The 19139-nt window shown below is 41.1% G+C and overlaps 1 protein-coding gene across 3 annotated transcripts in view; it reads left to right on the forward strand.

The window, feature by feature from the left end:
• Positions 1 to 441: 441 nt before the first annotated feature.
• The window catches only part of usp2a (ubiquitin specific peptidase 2a), a 50167-nt gene continuing 31469 nt past the window's right edge, over positions 442 to 19139 (forward strand). For 2 of the 3 annotated variants that reach the window (XM_079676554.1, XM_079676556.1), the window contains exons 1-3: positions 2398 to 2503; positions 3168 to 3291; positions 13156 to 14074. In XM_079676554.1, coding sequence (XP_079532680.1) covers positions 13217 to 14074 — 858 coding nt within the window. In that variant the 5' untranslated portion in view covers positions 2398 to 2503; positions 3168 to 3291; positions 13156 to 13216. Of the gene's footprint in view, positions 657 to 2397; positions 2504 to 3167; positions 3292 to 13155; positions 14075 to 19139 lie in introns of those variants that run through there. The other variant, XM_079676555.1, reaches the window with a different exon arrangement.

The raw sequence follows: 19139 nt of genomic DNA on the forward strand, positions 1-19139 counted from the left end.
GTTGCATTCAAAATCTGAAACTGCTTATGGTTAAAATAACTGTAGGTGATTGCACTTCATCGAACAACATTGATTTAATTCAGTTCCTACCAAATATGGCCACATGTAGACTAATTTGGCGGAGTAAGCATTATTTGTGGTTGTATTTACCACTGGAAATACCTGAACAGTATATATTGTGGTTCTTTGAACCACAACCACACATCTTAGGTGTGTATGAATTATTATTGGTATGAAGATCTCATATTTCCCATAACCATGAAAGCAACATTTATTTTCAATGAAAGCAATTTCTGATGTTTACGTTCGTCACTATGGTGACGGTGTAGGAGGCAGGTCGCTGCGCTGGCTTGTGACGCTCACATGAAGTATCAACCAATCAGAAAATTAGCTCTGTTACCGGACTGACGTCACCGTTAAAGCTAACAGAACCGTTACTTGGTTGCAGAAAAACTCTACAACTGCAAGGGGATAGAAGATATGGCTGAATACCAGCGGTGGTTTTAATTCAAAACCCATGGCGATGTAGTTCTCCATCCAACACTATCGTCACAGCAACTTAAGTAATGGTATAAAAAGCAGCACTAACCAGCCAAAACGACACTTTTGGGGGCGTTTCGCTGCCTGTTTGGATCGGGATGGTCTCCAACTGTGAGGTGAGTGAATGCAGTTTGGTGCCTCGGACACACAAGCATAATACTGAGTGCTGCTGTGCTCTCCTATTTATATAATCAAATTTCCGTATTACCTCACCTTTATTTAAACATTATAGAAGTCGCAATAAGTCACTCAGATGTTTTGGCATACCATGACTGCGAAACAGCTCTTTATTTCAGGAACATTTCAGTTTCAAGACTCGCAACGTAAGCGTACTTCATAAAGTTGTGTATAATGGGAGGCCATAACATCAACTCTTTAAGTTTAAAGGGCCAAGCTACCGTTATTCACCGTTAAATGTGCAGTGCCACAGTTCTCACACACTTGGCGCGGTGCTCTGTGAACACTGGCGTCACACCGCGACTCTCTAGTATCTACTCTGTGGTTATTTGAGGAGGCTAGCGAGATAAGCTAGTTAGCCGATGTGGGACGTCCACCCAGGGTACATGGACGAAGTTACCTTGTTATTTAGGTATTGACCGTTGTCTTAACTTTGCACGTTGCTACCTCAGTCTAAAGGAACTAGGTTAGTTCTCGCCTCCTCTGTCAAACCTGCAATTACCGGACAACGCGCTTGTGTCTAAGTGGTTATCTAATACTGAATAACGTTTTCCCCATACTTTATGCGGAATACTTCAAATACATAGATATTTGCCTCAAGCGAGTCTGTTCAGCCCCATGTAAAACGGACACACTGCAGTGCAGCGAGTATGGCTTCTGTGCCAGTGTCGTCCCATCTCCTCCCAGCGTCATGTAATGCTATACCGCGCACAGAGACCGTTCACCACTCTGTATTTTTCCATTGTCTAATACACACATACCTCAACTGCTTTGCTTTGCTAGAACATTCTTGATTCGGTACTGGTGATGTATTTTTTTTTCATACATCAGTTTTTCAACTACTGTCACTGCCAACCAGTGTCGTCAAGTAACGAATTACATTTATTCAAGTGCTGTACTTAAGTACACATTTGAGGGACTTGTACCTGAGTATTTCAATGTTGTGATACTTGGTACTTCTCCTCCACTACAATTCAGAGGTAAATCGTGTACTTTTACTAGACTACATGTATTTAATACCTTTAGTTACTTTACAGATTTGGTTTCATGATGTGAAATATAATTAACACTTATATAAGACTTTAGTTACACCTAAAGTAAATTCACAAGCTACCCTGATGTATACAAAGTCATTAAAGCTAGCTGCAGCTTTACCAGCTTTCATAACACTGTAATGCATCAATAATTATAATCAAAAAATATAATATGTATTATTCTTGAATGAGCCAATCTGCATAAAGATTACTTTTACTTTTGGTACTTTAAGTTTATTTTTATGCTAATTATTGAACTTTTACTTGAGTAACATTTTGAATGCAGGACTTTTACTTGTAAAAGAGTTTTCCTATACTCTGGTAATTCTACTTTTACTCAAGTACAATATCTGGGTACTTCTTCCACTTCTGCTGCCAACACATGACCTAATGTGGCAGTTTGGTACAGTATTGTTATGAAGTAGCACTATTACTTGAGGAATGCAAAGTGACTACATCTACTGAATCATGCCATTCATTTAAGATGTTAGCTCCTGTTAAAGAAGCCAATCTGCTGGCTACAGTAGTGCACTGGACTTGATGCCTAGTGATATAGCAATTTGGAATGCCACTGAGTGTTAAGTGACCTGTAGAGGTCATAGGCGCCTGCTATATTTACCGGCTCTGTAACTTGATCTGTGGCATTCTGGATCGCTGTGCTCATACTATCCTCTCACACTCCGGGGCCACAGCCTCCCAAGTAGCACCTCTTTGCTTTTTGTGTATCGGCCTGGCCACTCAGAACTACAAGGGTGAGGCTCCAACTAACCAACTTAACTGCTTAACTACCTGATTGTCAGTTGAATGCATGCTGTGTGTGCTGTTTGCTCAGCTGTAGGCCATGTCTTCCTGAGGAGAAAATAATGGAGGACAGGGGTAATGTTTCGGAAAGTTCCGGATTTTTCTAGCATGAGTTAAGAACCCGTGATCAACTCCTTGGGTGTAGCATGCCTACAGATGATAGGTGTTTGCATTGAATAGTAAACATGTAGCTGGTTGTGAAATATGCACTTGCCGCCTAATTAAGCTGTGCTACATGGAGTCAAACTATCAACTTTCTCTTTCTCATGCTTTATAATTGAGCAACTTTTCCAGATTTGATAATACGTGCCAAAGGATACATCCTCAATCTTTCATGGTGATATGAAATCCGGAGAATGTGTTGACCGTCGGCCTGTAGAGTCACTTCGAGCTGAACGTGTTTTCTGTAAAGTCAAACTATTTTCTGATAGAGACAGCCCAAAACAGATCATGGTTTTGTGTGATAGTTTGATATGTTTGACAGCTAACGATCTAATGATACTGTATGCGTTTGTAAAACAGACACAAATGAATCATATTTCAATGTTGTTTGTTTACTTTTGTGTCCTCTGGGTTGAGTGGCATGTCATGTAACATGTCTGTGTGTTTCCACAGGAGTGATCAGTGTCAGAAAGCCAGTGTGTGTGCGTGTGTGTACACTGCGAGGTAGCAACAGTAGGATGAGCTGCCCAAGAGCCGTCACAGCCCGCGGGGACTGACACACACTGAAACATAAACGGTAGGTCATTTAACTTGACACACATTTAACACTTTTACACACACAGAAAGTAAGAAAACATTAGCCACATTAGTTGTGTGTTGTGTTTTATTTGCTTATAAATGACTCAGAGAAATTACTAACAAAAGGTTGATGCTATGTGTCAGTTCTCCATTTACAGCATGTAGACATTTAGACTGTGACTAATGAGGCATTGACGTTACAGCTTTCACACCCTTAAAAGGTTTTTGTGATGCTGGAAAGCATTGTCCAACAGTTTGGTCTGCACAAGCAAGAGAAGGCCAGAGAAAACAAATGGGTTTCATGTTGTGATTTTTTTAAAGGGACCCAACTATTATTTTTGGGGTTTCCCCTTTCCTCTCTAGTGTGTTATGTAGGTTTATGTGCATGTCAATGGTCTGCAAAGGCTAAAATCCCTGTGTTCCCTCCAGAGGGAGTTTCTCCCCCCCGCCTGAAATTGTATACCTTTGTTTACTTCTGTGACATAATGACACCGCTATGTAACACTTGTGCTTCAATTGGCTAGCGCTCAAACACATTTTACGGCTGAGGGGCGGAACATCTCTTAGCGGTTGACAAATCTCAACAGAGCTGGCCGGCTAACCAATCAGAGTAGACTGGGCTCTGGTTTCAGACAGAGGGTGAAAAGAGGTGCTGCAGCAGAAGCAGTATGAACAAAAAAAACAACCTTTTTGAACATTAAAGCATGGAAACATAATACAAAATACAAATATAGAATTGTTGGCTGTTTAGGAGCTTAAGAAGCAACAAAAGCAAGTATCCCCTGTTTTCGGCCTTGAACTGTTAGAAATTGCTACTTAGGTGATCTGAAGCTCCTCCTCAAAGTCAGAGGGCACAACAATCCCTTCAAATACAGAAATGCCTGACATGTTGTGTCCAATATGTCAGAAGTCACATTTTAAAAATCAATCAAGTGACTGGGAACCAATGAAGAAAAGGCGTCTATATTTCTTTTTTTTTGTAAAGCAGGTTAAAACACCATACAATTGGCAAAGAATAGCTGTGCTTAAAAGTAACAGCACTATTGGAATAAAAATAATAAATCAATACCTCAGCCGGAATTAGCTTATTGCCAGTGGTGGAAACAAGCAGACTGTATTTGCTGATGTGCAACACTAAAGCTACATTTACCTTACTTACTTCTACTCCAGTACAATCCAGAGGAAAACATTTACTTTGTAATACATTAAAATAACACCTGAGTACTTACTTTTCAGAAGAATTCTTTCCATAAAACACATACAGTATGTTATGATACATTAAAAAGCAACATTAACGATAATAATAATAATAATAATAATACATGAGACTTATATAGTGCTTTTCTAAAAACTCAGGAGTTGTGGCTCCTTGTTCTGTTTTAGATATCTAGACTTGTCCAACTGAGAATTCGATTTTCTGTGGTGTTGTTAGTTAACAGTTTCAATCCATGTTTACCTCCTCTCCTCTTATGCCATTCACTGCAAATGTGCAATGCATTTACAATGTTTAAAGCTATGAAAATGATATAGTTGTAATATCACAACTTTACTGAAGTCCTGCTGGCTCGTAGGCAGTTTCTGAATAGGGAAAATGTGATTTTGTGTAATGGTTTGAGCATTGTATTGTTTTCAAAGTATTAGAATAGCAATTTGACCTGCTTTATTATTACAAATGGAATTTCTTTACATGGGACATTTATGTACATTTATCAGCGGAAAAGTTTGCACTTTTACCCGAAGACTAAGTAAGAAATATTGGATAAAGTAAAAAGGGTGATCTATTTTTTCTATCTAACCATCAACATTTTCAACCAAAACCCAGCCGGGGGGGGGGGGGGGGGGGGTGTTTTCTCTTTGAAATATTCCACAAACAGTATTTTTTGTCATAAAAAACAAAATGAGTGGCATTGACACTTGACAATCATTTACAACCAGGTCCGCTATATTGCCCTTTTGAATAGATTGAGGTGTGTTGAGAAAGTAAAAATGAATTTAAGCTATAAACCGTGATTATGTGATTTGACAAGAGCTAAGGGGGCATTTTAGGCACACAACGTACATATAATCCTTCATTCATTTTTTGTTTATTGTGCATTCATTTAAGCATATGTCCTTCCTTGGCAATCTTCCTTTTCTTTTTCTTTGGGTTTTATGGTGGGTTGCACATCTCCTCTACTGTGCCAGAGTATTTAGTATGGTATGTTGTCTCTGTGTTACTTAACATCCTGCTATACTTCATTTAAGTAAGTGTCTTCCTCCTCTATCCTGTCAATCTTTTCTGATCTCTTCTCACATCAAGTGACTAATTGGTGCGTTGAAACTGTTGTAATGTGGTCACAGCTCTAATAATTTCACATTGGCCGGCTCGACCAATCATAGTCAAGTACCGGAACAATGTGCTTGTGTTTAAACCACTAATTGCTTTAAGCCACTTGTGTGTTTCTAATGCCTTTCTCTCAGTGGAATTGCTTTGATTGATTGATGTTTTAAATATTGAAAGCATTTCATTTACCAAATGATTAGTTGAATGAATAAAGAAGTGTGCCAGTGACCTGCACAGACCAAAAGCGTGAATCAGTGTGTGGATTGAGTCATCTCTGAGGTCACTTTTGCTTTTATATGCTCTCATGTGAGTCACCAACAGATGGTGGTAATGATTAATGCTAATTGGCTGCTCCAATCCTGGTTTTGATATTGTAGAAAAGTGGTTGTGTAGCAAAGACATGTAGTGAGAGGTAAGAACTTCCTTGTGGCAAAACATTTAAGTGGAAACGAAAATGTTGTGTTTTGGAGTTTATTTGTTTTTTGTAAAGTCTGACCAAGGATGGGAAATGAAAGGTAACAGAGCTATATAGTCGGAACATGGAGCTTTGAAGGGCAGTACTGAAGGGCAATAGCATATCATCTTTACAGAACGTTTATTAGGCAGATATTTTATGTCCACTTTAATTTAGTGGTTTTATATGAAATTCTAAAATGTGTGTGTGCCAGCACTGTTTAGTACATTTATATTTGTCTTTGTATGTAGCTGTGAATTCATGATCTTACGGTATACAGTAACGCACTGAAACTCACTAAACTTGGCTGTAGGGGTATCAGTAGCTAGGGAACGCTGGATAATGTGCAACTATGGCCTTGTTAGTCTTGTTTTAATACGAAACACTTGGCACTGAGGTGGTAGTGGGCAGAAAAGAAGGGCAGAGGCGTCAGTGTGGCCCTCACAGACATCAGCAGTCTCTTATCCGCTCACATTTCAGGGTATATATAGCCTCCTGTAAGACCCGGCCAAACCCAGGACTGCCCAGAGACCCCCTAATAGCCACCATGTTGATGTCTAACATTGTCCATTATGGGAACACTATGGCTATGTTGTGTTGCATTGTTTTCTGTGTTAGCTTAAGCTGTTACTGCTGTTTTGTTTTATATTGCGGTGATGGTAACAATAGAATGTTTTTTTTAAGGTAAAGCTGCATTCAAATGATATGCAATATTCTCTTTGTTCACCACTAGTTTTGGCACAGAGCCTTGCAGTGAAAGCAGCTAGTCAAGTTGTGTTACTATCTGCTAGCTGTATAGCCTCTTACACACTAAACTGACACCAAAGAACACGTCCCGACGGAACGTCACCTCACGTCTCCTGCGTCTTGGCCATGATTCGCACTGAAACACACCGCAAAGACTTCAGCCGACGGCTAAGTAGCATGTACGAACTGGGCATGCGTGAGTGGCAATAACTCTCCTTCCCAGCAGTCAGAATGGAGGGAGGCCAACTTTTTAGATAACTTACCCGTTTTGTTAATAGTAGGGCCTAAAGTTACTTATTATTAGCTGGATCCATCGACTTAATGGCACTTCACAAACCTATTAGGGACATCACTGGATTACTTCCGTATTTTTGTTTGTCTATGATTGAGATGTCTCTATTTATATTGATAAGTTGCAATGGTAGTGACTTGTCAATCTGGGCTTCATTTACATAATACACAATTTGCTCAACGTTAGGTTGAGTCTTGTGTTAAAAAAACTGCTAGTTAGTTTAGTTTCTGTGGATACATCCCCTGCTAGCTTTTGGCGTTACTTACAGCTGTCATCATTCCCAGTGTCAAAGCTCACCTGGTCACTGTTGATTTCCCTCCCCTTTTTTTGCTAGTGTTCTGTTGTTGTTGTTTTTAGATTTGTTGTCTTTGTGTTTAAATGTCTCTTGAATTCAGTTCCAGGTAGTGAAAGCTTGGTTCCTGAAAAGTTTTTAGCTTGGCTCTCTGAAACCTGCCCAGTAAGTGAAACCTCATCTCTCCAGCCCTTTGCCAAAGATTGCCAGCAGTCAGCTGCTGAACTCCTCTCTCCCACCGCGCTCAGCAGCCACTTCTGGTGACAGCTTTCTTTATTCAGAATTAGTAGAAGCTTGGCAGACCAACCAGCGCTTTCATAGTAGTAAAATGTTATAATTTCACGTATGAGAATGGGCAATATGTCCAAAATCCTACCCTGATAGTTGTCAATTGTATATCTTTAAAATGACCGATGTGTTTTGGTAATTCAATAAATAAATGGTCAACTTTAATTTAACGTATAGTAAAGCTTATTGTTGTATACTCCTACATTTGTTTGCTATTTTATTTAAAACGTATAAACAGTATATATATATTTCTAGCTACACTAACTATGTTTACATACTGTACATGCACACACATATTGTACAGAGTAATGAAATTAGGGCAATAGTTAAAGTTAATTCAAAGTATTGGCACATAGCAATAAAGCTGAATGATTGAATTAATGCGGAAAATCCTTGACACTGCTGTTCGAAATTAATATTCCCAATTTCTTCTTTTGGTTTATCAACACTTGGGTTCCAAGTCGACATTTTCACTTGCCTGATACCATTTTCAACTCCGTTTTCTATTTCAAAATAGTAGATAAGTGGAATGTCGTATTTTCACACTTTCACATTCGCTTTCCCTTGACTTCTCATTTGTGTTTCTATCTTATCCTGTTCTATAACTCTCTTGCAGCACATAGGTACATTTTTCTCATGACTTGGAGGGTTTTCTAAAGAAAGCAAAGGACTACAGAGCATAATGTGCAGCCACCAGTCTGCAGCTCTGATAGTAGTGTGTATTGGCCGGCTGCTACTTCGAAGTCCTTTGTGCGTCGGTAGCAAGAAAACAAATGCAGCATGTTGCCACAGTAGCTATGGTAACTACTGGTTATTACTGTGGTGGTGTTACTCCCACGGGCGTGATTTGCTGTTTACACTTCACTCTTCACTCAGCTCGCCCACCAGGCTAGTCCCAGCTTGTTTCTCTGCGCTGCCCCGGGTCGCTGGCTGCGCCTCAGCTGTGGGGCTACAGAGAGGTGTAGCTGGAAGCAGCTGGCCTAAGGTCGGAGGTTGAACCAAGGCCAAGGTGGTGGTGCCTCGGGTTCAGAGACGCTTTCCAGGATTCGCCAGTTCCAAAATATCGCTGATCCCCAATGAAAACACAGACCTCCATTTGAGATAATTTTGTGTTAACACATTATAATTCAATATAACCACTATAATATATAATATTTAATCTAAAGGCGCTGTATAAATACAGTTATCCACTTTAAATATAATCATAAAACATGATAAAGTTCTTTATAGTTATTATTAAAATGAAATATTAAACTACCTTATTATATAACCTGGTCATAGTGTATGTGAATGTATATTATTACTCATTAAAAGCATCCAAATACCAGTTGAGTAACTCCACATTTGTTCACAAATCACATTTATAATCCATTATGAACGTTTTTATAATGCATTGCTAACTATGGGAGTTATACATTATGATACTTGCAGAAAACCTAAGTGACTTAGCAGCAATTCTAACCTTTAACCTTCCAAGTCATTATAAAATGCTTTATTATTTGTCATACTGATTGATACAAAGCATTGTGAATACTTAAGAGTACTTGTAATTCAGATGATACACTATGAAAAGCAGGTATTATAAGTAGTGCTTTATGAGTGTGTGGATAATGCATTATACACAGTGAAAGCTAATTGGTCAGGTGAACAGGTGATTCAGTGCAGCCCAGCAACCAATCCAACCCATAATTGATCATAAAATAGCAATATTATAAATAAATACTAAAATATAAACAATTGGACAACGTGAATCACCACCTCTGATATTCATGGCTCTTACATCTTTTTGTCCGATTTTTTTCATCACCAACAAATACAAAAATGGATAATGGCTAATCCGAAAACCTTGCTCATGCCAGAGTGTTGATATTATTCTGTTTCCTTTGGCATTGCACAGCCAAACATACCCTCTGAACATACCATACAAAATACCCTCTGCTGCTGCAACATTACAAAACCAAGTGCATCTACCAATCCTTTCTTTAGCTAGCTGACTTAGAGCAGGGCCTCTGTGCTATTAGCCTCCTAGCAATAAGTGAACAGCCACAACCGCCTGCCTGGCCTGTGTGTGTTTGGCCAGCGTGTTGGCCTGTCTCCAACACGCTGCCTGTCTGCCTTCTCCAGATCCATATGCTGAATTATTGATTAAGCCGTGGTCACAGAGAGAGAGATGCAGAGGGAGAAAGCGATCGAGACCCAGAAGGAGGGGAAATTACATTGAGGGAAGTTGGTGCATTCGGAAGAGAAGGCAGGGTGCCGAGGAGGAAGGAAGAGGGAGTTATAGAGAGAAGAGGGGAGAGAGACAGATTATAGAAATAGGAGCCTCCCTCACTGAACTCAACACGGATCAGCAACACCAGATACTTTTATTTATTCAGACTCTGGCTGCTGAGCATGTGAACAAGAGCCTCAGCTGCGACAGGAACACACTGTGCTCTCTGCCTGCTCACCTCCGACTGCCGGACTGTCCCATTATAGCCGGGGGAGACACACACTACACCGAGAGACAGAGAGGGTGGATTTGCTATTTGAGATGTCATAATAGTCAGGAGAGATTATTTTACATTTTTATATTTATCTCCTTGATTTTAGAATAGGGTTGGAGTTGGGGGTCCCAATAGGCTAAAAAAAATGTTTGCCGTGCCTTGGTTGAGCATTAACTCAAGCATTAATAGTTTATCAGCAAACATGCTAGATAGTACTAATTATGTGAGATCTGTCTCTACTGGATTGTATGTCATGCTCTTTGAGTTGCGTGATGTGGGCTTATGGTAAAGGATGCATGTATAACAAGCCATGCGCTGTCAATGCCTGTTTATAGGCACCAAGCGGCCCTATTATGCATATCCTATGTCCTATCATGTTAATATGTTGTGCCTCTACTGGGACATGTCTCCATGCTTTCATGTTTAAAAAGGTCTTTATTTTCCTCATACTGCCTGTGCTGCAGCATCTCTTTTCACCCTCTGTCTCAAACCAGAGCCCAGCCTACTCTGATTGGTTAGCTAGCCAGCTGTGTTGTGATTGGTCAACCGCTTAGAGATGTCCCACCCCTCAACCGTACAATGAGTTGAAGAGCAAGCCAATAGAAGCGCAAGTGTTACGTAGTGATGTCACTCTGTTACAGAAGTAAACAAAGGAATAGCAGTGGTAAATATTAAACCAATTATGACTCAAATAATATTTAAAATGTTAAGTACATTTTTTAGAACCATGGTTTCTGATCCACAAGAGTCAATTTAAATAATTAACTGTTATATTAGGTCTGTTGAATACTGTTTGTAGGCCGGTACTTCTCTTCAGCACAACAATACTTCATGCAAAATGATATTTTCGCATATTTTGTCTTTACTAAATATTGCAAAGGAGTAATGCACTAGTTCATTTTGCGATTTTGATGGTGCGTTACATATTTAATGGTGCTATTCCATGGAAGTGTTTGCTGTTATGATGCATACACTGTAGCATTGCTATTGTAAACTCATCCTGAAGTGCACTAGTTATACTGATCTGGTTTACTAGATTATAACATAGCTTTCATTGCTTTTCCGTTTGCCTAATCATGAAATTATGATTGAATTGAACTGTAACACTCAGGCTCAATTACTACATGGAAGGAAAGGATTTTGTAGTTGGCCCGGCAACATCTGTCAGGGGCTGGGAGCAACATTACAGTAGCTTGCACAAACAAACTACCGGTATATATTTATAACAGGAAGCCTGCAGAGGAGCGTGAGCACTGATTTCTGGTTACATGCTCCAATTCTACTCACTGGGGTTTGAAATGCATGGGCGCGGGAAGGGGGGTGCTGAGGGCGCTGCAGCACCCCCTAGCGGCAGGCAGGGGGTGCGTAGCTCCCCTGTCTGAATTATTATTTGACGGTTATTGCTGCTCCCGCTGTGCATAATCTGTGTAATATGTAGCCAATAAATTCCACATTGTTGGTAAAATAATATTTTGGTCTGCCCCGAATGTTTTTTCTGTAGCCCCGGACAATTCTACCTCAATAATATAATACATTAACCGTGCTTTATGTGAACCTCATCAAGACACTAGAAAGGACGGCAGGACTGTAATTTCCCGTGTTCAGTGAATGCAATAGAGGCAAGACACCAGACCAATCAGAGAGTTGCATGGAATGGAGTGTGCTTGTGTCATTCAAGCTCGCGGCTCTGTGTGTGTGCGGAAATAGCGCATTTAGTGTGTGTGAGAGAGGGGGAGAGAGAGGGACCGGTGCCCGCAGCAGGGACCGTGTTGTTAGCATCTGGTTAGCTAGCTGCACTAACGGACATACGGAGCTGTTTGTTCCTCAACAAGCTGGAGGAGAGCTCTCCTCTCAGACTGAGAGGCTCAGGTGAGCTAAAGGACTCTCTGAGTGTTTAGATAGTTAACTTTAGTCTAAGTTATCTCAGTGGGTCTCAAACGGTTTGGTCAAAAATTATTCAAAAGATTATTTCCGCGGCACACCTTCATATGATCATTATAGTTATTAAAAAAATAAGACAATAAAGGAAATACAGTTATGAAATACTATATGGCAGTAAAACAAGAATACAGTTTGAAAGGGGAGTGATTTGTAAAATATCCATAAAGAAAAAGAACATCTGCTTACAGTTGTATTTCATCTGGGTGTTGAGAGATGTATCCATAGATCTCTTAATGTTGCTCTCAAAGTGCACCAGATTGATGCTTTTAACTTCAATATTTAAAAGAAATCTTCCCGGGGGAGCATCCCCCCGGACCCCCCTAGAGGAGGTGAGGTCCGCTCCCCACTCGTAAAAAAATAGCACTTTACCCCTGCCTATATGCCGTGAGCTGATTATCGAGCCTTCATTGTAACAGTCGCGGGTTTACTGTGTGTTTGCGTGTGGGGAGTTTTTTTGTGCGTGCTCGTTCACTGGAGTCCAGCACCTCAGCACCCCCACTCAAAATACCTTCCCGCGCCTCTGTTGAAATGTGTCAAAAACTCCATGATCTCTGTATGCTAATGCTATGAAGACATCTCAAATCAATTTGCACTTACCACTTTATGTACCACGCAGAAATAACATCAACTCTTGACAGTGTTAGCACTTAAAGAGCTCATGATGTTCACTATGAAAGATTCTTGAAATAATGGAAGTTTATATTGAAGCTATATGTCCTCCTGAGAGACAGTGAAAAACAACACATAAAACACTTTAGAGCGCTTTGAATGAGTTATAGTAATATAAAGTAGATAATGGATTAAAGTGGTGTCACTGTTTGGTAATGTGTTCCACAGTAACGTAGTATATATTTCCGGTTTTCATAATAAAGGCCAAAAAGCTGGAAGTGTTAAAGTCAGTGATGCACACTCGTGAGTCATTCTATCTTTGAAGCCCGTTTAATGCTTAGTGAAGCAAGGATAAATGTTGCTGTAGTGTAAGTATTGATCTGATTGTTGCTGATGAACTAATACTTGTGTGTCTTTGCTGTGGCTGCAGTCGATGCAGTCTTCCAGAGGCTCTCCCTCCCTGTGGCTGAGAAACCAGCAGCAGCAGCAGCATGTCCCGCGTCTCCTCCACCGCCAAGCGCTACACTGGCCCTTCCTACAGCAGCCACTACAGCTCCTACGGCTCCTCCCTGACCCCAGGCCTTAGCTCCTACAGCGACCGGTCCTCCTACAAGTCTCCTATCTCCTCTTCCTCCACCTACAAGTCTCCCATCTCCTCTTCCTCCACCTACAAGTCTCCCATCTCCTCTTCCTCCACCTACAAGTCCCCCATCTCCACCTCCTCCTCAGGTTACCCCTCCTCCTCCAGCTATCTGAGCAGCTCGGCCGCCCGCAGCCGCAACTACAGCACCTCCTCAGAACCTGACCGGGGTCGCACCATCCCACGTACTGACATTCTTGGGAGCAGCAGCCTCAGCAGCCGCCGGAGCGAGAGCCTCAGCAGAACCCCCATCAAGAGCTACGGCGGGTCGGGTCTGAGCGGGGGGTCAGCGTACACCGGCTACAACTCTTACTCTTCTTCCTCGGCCCAGTCCAGCTACCTCTCTTCACCGTCGGCCTCCAGCATCTCACTCAATCGACGGAAATCTGTCTCCCAGACTGACTTGAGCAGGGACCTGGCCTCTCTAGGCCTCAGTGATGCCTCCTCCTCATCCTCCAGCCCGTCTTCTTCCAGCAGTGCCCTGCGGAGCTACCGCAGTCGGGCCACCGATGTGGCCAACTCGTATGGTGCGAGCTCCCGTATCGGCTACTCAGGCCTGTCGCGGAGCTCTACTCAGGAGGCCCTCTCGCGGAGCTCCACCCAGGAGGCCTTCAGCAGCAGCAGCAGCAGCAGCAGCAGAGCATACAGCTCTTCATCATGGGAGCCGAGCAGCAACAGGGTGTCCGACTCCCCAACCAGGGACTCCACGGTGAGAGAATGTTCTTGGTGCTCATGCTGGCTTGAAGGTTGTTCATTTGATTGGGGTTCAATGCTGCAGATTGGATCAGTATCAAAGGGTTGAGTAAGGCCGAATGTAGCCGTAGCTGGGCACTCTGGGTCCTTTTCTTTAGTTTAACACACTTTGTAAAGCCCATCAATGTTTAAGGCTTCCGAGAGTACTGGATTTGACCAAATGGGGGCACTATTGTTCAAATGTAAAGCATTTGAAGTCCTGATATAATAACCTGACATGTCTCTAATGCCCAAGTTTAGAGGGTTACTTTACAAATGAAATCTGTTACAATAACCTAAATGTAATCTGAGTATCATAATATAAAAGTAACCTGATTACTTTCTGTTACTATTGGATTACCTCAATATCCAATTTAACCAAATAAACACACAAAAAAGAACAACGTGACCTTAGAAAAGGAGAACACAAGATCAAACATGCTATAATTGATAGGAAAACCTGCCTTTCATTAAACATATTAAGGCAGTAGCCTATACACCAACAATGAAACACATGAGCACAAACTACAGTTAAAAAAAACAGAAATAAAATCCGAGCTTACAGAAAATGCTTCTTTTTAGTTTAATACACACATACAGCTCACACACATTGGTTCATTTTCAGCAAAGAAAGTGAAAACCATAAATCAGATTCAGGCAGCAGGCGTATAGATTCACACTTAAAATATTAGGCTATAGAACAGTACAGCTTACAGAGAAGGAATCAAATCTGATCCTTTTACAAGAAACAATATGCTCTTTTGAGTTTTTTCGTCACATTGTAATCCTGCTAGTAATCCCTAATTTATAGAAATGCAAAAGTAATCTGATTATGTCTTCTTTTAATGTAACTGTTAGGGAATACAGTTACAGATTACCTAACACTGTTAACTTTAATCCGTTACCAATACGTCCGAAGCTTGCTGATTCCATTTTCTCTACAAGGCTATAATAATATAAAATATTGAATGAATTTTCTTTTTCATTTTATTCAGATTTCAGTTTTTTCAGAATTTGTTTGCTATTGTTTGTTTATCTGCCTTTAGCTTAAGTATATTTATAGTTCATCACAATGCTTTAGTTTGAGTTTTTAGAGGTTTTTACAGTAGTAGTTTCCACGTTTATGAGACGCATCTGATCCCCAGCAACTAGAAAGATGACACCTGTGAGATGGAGCTGCTAGGCTATGATTGGCTGGGTCTGTAGGCCACTAGCCTCATATCTGAGCTTTGTATTAATGACCCAGATTCCTCTAGGCAGGTCAGAAAGCACAACTGACCCACTTCCTCTCAGGATAAGTCCAGATCACCGCTTACATGAGTGGAGAAGGAGGATGAGGAGGAGGAGGAGGAGGAGGAGGGGGGGGGGCGGGGCGGGGTATAGAGCAGGGGAGAGTGGAAGCTAAAATGAGTGGAGAAGAGAATTTGGGTTTGTTCTAAGTACCATTTATTGATCAGATGCACTTACTATTCATACTGTAGTGCAGTTGTTATTGGTTGCCTCTCCTTAAGTATGTTGATGTGTAGCAGATTGAAGTGATGAGCCCAAGCTTCCGCTAACCAAGCCTTATTTCAGGGTTGGTTGCTAAAATAAAATAATCTTAACAAAGAACTGAATTGGTATGGCCCGTTAGTTTACCTGGCTAATCATGGACCCAATGTATCAAAGCTGAGTCCTTCCTGTTATCGAATAAAGCAAAAATGACATCACTATGTAACATTTGCGCTTCTATTGGCTAGCTAGCGCTCCAACACATTGTACGTGATAGGCTAAGGGGCAGAACATCTTTAAGTGGTTGCTCGATTACAAAAGAGCTGGCCAGCTAACAAATCAGAGAAGACTGGGCTCTGGTTTCAGACAGAGGGTGAGAAGGGGCGAACTCATGATCATATTTATTACCTATTAAGTCCAAAACTAGTGAAAAATGTCCAAAGTGATGCCTTTGAATGTCTAAAAGCCAAATGTATTCCCTTTAATATTATGTGAAACAGAGAAAAGAATATAATCTCGATATTTAAGAGGCTGCATATTTTCTGACAATTCTGCATGAACAATTATTTAAAAGATTACTGGGTTATCAAAAATAGTAAAGAATTATATTTCTGTCAATCAAAGAAGCACTCAATACAATACAAAGTGCAATACAAACAAGTAGTTAATAATCATGCATTGCATCAGGAGGCATTGAATCAAGCAAATCCTTTTATAATCAGTTCTTTTGAGTACTTTTTCAAGGAAAAATGCAAAATGTTAGGTTGTTCCAGCATCCCCTTAGTGAGAATTTGCGGATAACTCTTTATTGAAATAATGAAATAAATGCACTAATTCAAATGTCCTTACACAGCCACTCCTGAGAAACGATTTAATCAGCATAATTAATTAGATTCACCTGTGCAAGTTTACCTTTGGTGTGCTTTAAATGAAACAACCATCTGAAAATGTTGCATAATTAGTTAGTAAAGCGTTGGATGATTTTGGCCTCGTGTGGTGTGTTGTTACTCTCAGGACTTACACAAACTGCTGTACGCACTCGAATGACTCGAGCATATGGAACTATATTAACTTACTTGTCCTGCTGTTATGAGGTAAACTTGACCAAATAAACCCCGCCGTACATTTCCTCATCCATTCCACTAGTCTGCATTCAGAAATAGATTTCTTCTAAAACAAACGCTGAATGAAATCATGCATTGTTGCATGCAAAAAAAAGCACATTTTTGAGCCTGCAGCTATAAACTGTGAAACACAGGCGAGTTCACACCGGAGTACTTTTACCAGTACTTTTCCCATTTAGTTCCGATAGTGCCTGGAATTTTGCGTTCGCACCAAAAAGAGTACTTAGTTCCGAGAACTTTTACCCCCATTTTTAGTGCCTGCTAGAGAGGTGGTACTATCCTGGGGAGAAAAAAGTACCAATTTCGATTGGCTGGGCGAATTAAAACTCAAGTTTTGTGAAGCCGCCATTGTATTTGCTGGCATTAGCATTATTAGCATTAGCAACGAACAGAGACTAGTTTATGGCAACACAAAAAAAACATGGGAGCGGTGGAGTGATGAGGAGGTTTCGGCGTTCTGGCGATTTACTCGGAAGGCTTCAGTAAATCTAAATGCAATATAAAAGTAATGTTACCTGACTTATTTTACAAACGGTTAAATTAACGGTTAAATCTTCTATTACAAACGTGTGAAGTATCATTAACACGTGTTGGCCACAAAGCTTTTTTTCTGCAATATACCAAAATCCAAATGGGGACAAGTTTAAGCTAGATGTCTATTCTTATGAAATTCATCAGGTAATCAACACCTATCCATGGAGCACAGACTGAGTAGCTTTAACTGGATGTCCCAAGCTGGGCTGTTTGTCCTGTTAATTAACCCCAGTCCCCTGTTAGCTCACTCCCTTTAATCCCCCTTTCGCACAGTGCAGGGCTTCTTCACTGATTGTTGGAGCTCTAATGGTACGACGGCCCGAGCACATCTATAGGGGTTATTCCCTATCTTTATTCAAGAGCGTGGTATTCAAATTTGAGAGCATACATTATTGATTTATTTCCCTCAGACCCTGTCCTCGCACTCAAATAGTGCCTGCTTGCACTTAGATTTGCTCTGCTTCTGCTCAAACTGCTTGCACTCAGATATATTGCTGCTTACATATTTTTTCTGCTCTCAGATTTATTCTGAGCGTGCTCGAAACTTTTGTGCAACAATCCCTTCAAAATCCCTTAACCAATAGGAGGACAGGTATCCTTGCGGGTGCGTTCGCTTTACTTATTACAGTGTCCCGTAAGGGCGGTTACTCTTTGGTTTATAAACTCCCGCCCTCCACGGCTTTATAACATAGCATGTACTGCACTTGTTTGATTTAAAACTTTTTGGGGGGGTGGGGGGAGCACAGTTAGTATATACCTTACATAACATACCTGCCAACCCTACCGATTTGGGCGGTAGTCTACCGCTTTTGACATGTTTCTACCGCCTACCGACTTAGCTGGCTTTCCCTACCGATTTTCAATCTTCCCAAACTATAACAAATAAAAATGACACTCCATAGACACTGGACTCGACTTTTGGCGGACACCGTTTGCAGCGTGTCTATGATCGCATCATACAAACAGTCCTCTGTGTTTCTGAAAGAGAAACAACGTGCAGACCGGGGTAACGCTGCGGGAAAGGCAGCGTTACCCCCGACGAGGCATTTGAGTCCTACAGGATTTCCCCGTAAATATCAGTGTCTCGAAAACACTTGTTGGCGACCGGGGACGTGCACAGGTACGGGCTAATGTTGCCCGGGCAACGGCCCATTTGCCATTTTTGTCTGACCTGCCCCCCTGGAGAGAGCGAGAGTTTTTTTTGTTTTCTATTGTGGCCGAATCAACATGATAAGCCCACAATTAGTATTCTAGCGTCTCACTGCGATAAAAACACAACTTGTCAGCGCTGTCATCTGCCCCCAGTCACGTGACTTTGTTTACAATCTGACAGCTGGAAGCAAAGGAAATCCCTCCGAGTCCGGATTCATATGGCTATGGTGATCACACTAAATGCCTGTCTGGCGTTAGAGTATAGGGGACAAACCAGGGGACCTAAATATACCTGTTAGTGTGCTTCTGTCTTTCTGTGTCTTTTCATCTGCTCCGTAAACTCCCTCAACGGGGCCGCTCACTCTCTTTTCTTGATTGCCCTCTCACGGAGAACACTTCACTGCCCCGCTTCATTGTAGGATTTCTGCCATGTCTCCATTTCAGTTTGACCATCTCTGTTATTAAGTTATGGAATTCTAAATAAAGAATTAAATACCTTACCGTTACTGCACTCATAAAGAATTATAAGAATAATGCGTATTGAACTGGTTTCATTAATTAGTGAGTTTATTTGAGGTAATTAGTTAGAACCCCTATTTTATCAGGAGCCTATATGTCTGCCCAGCAGTTACAATGGTCAAACTACATTAAAACAGAATTGTCCCCATTTGGATTTGGAAAGGTTGGCATGTATGACATAATAGCTACGTTCAGTGGCGGACTGGGTATAAAAATCAGCCC

This window comes from Notothenia rossii, assembly GCF_949606895.1.
Source record: "Notothenia rossii genome assembly, chromosome: 4".
Classification (NCBI taxonomy): domain Eukaryota; kingdom Metazoa; phylum Chordata; class Actinopteri; order Perciformes; family Nototheniidae; genus Notothenia; species Notothenia rossii.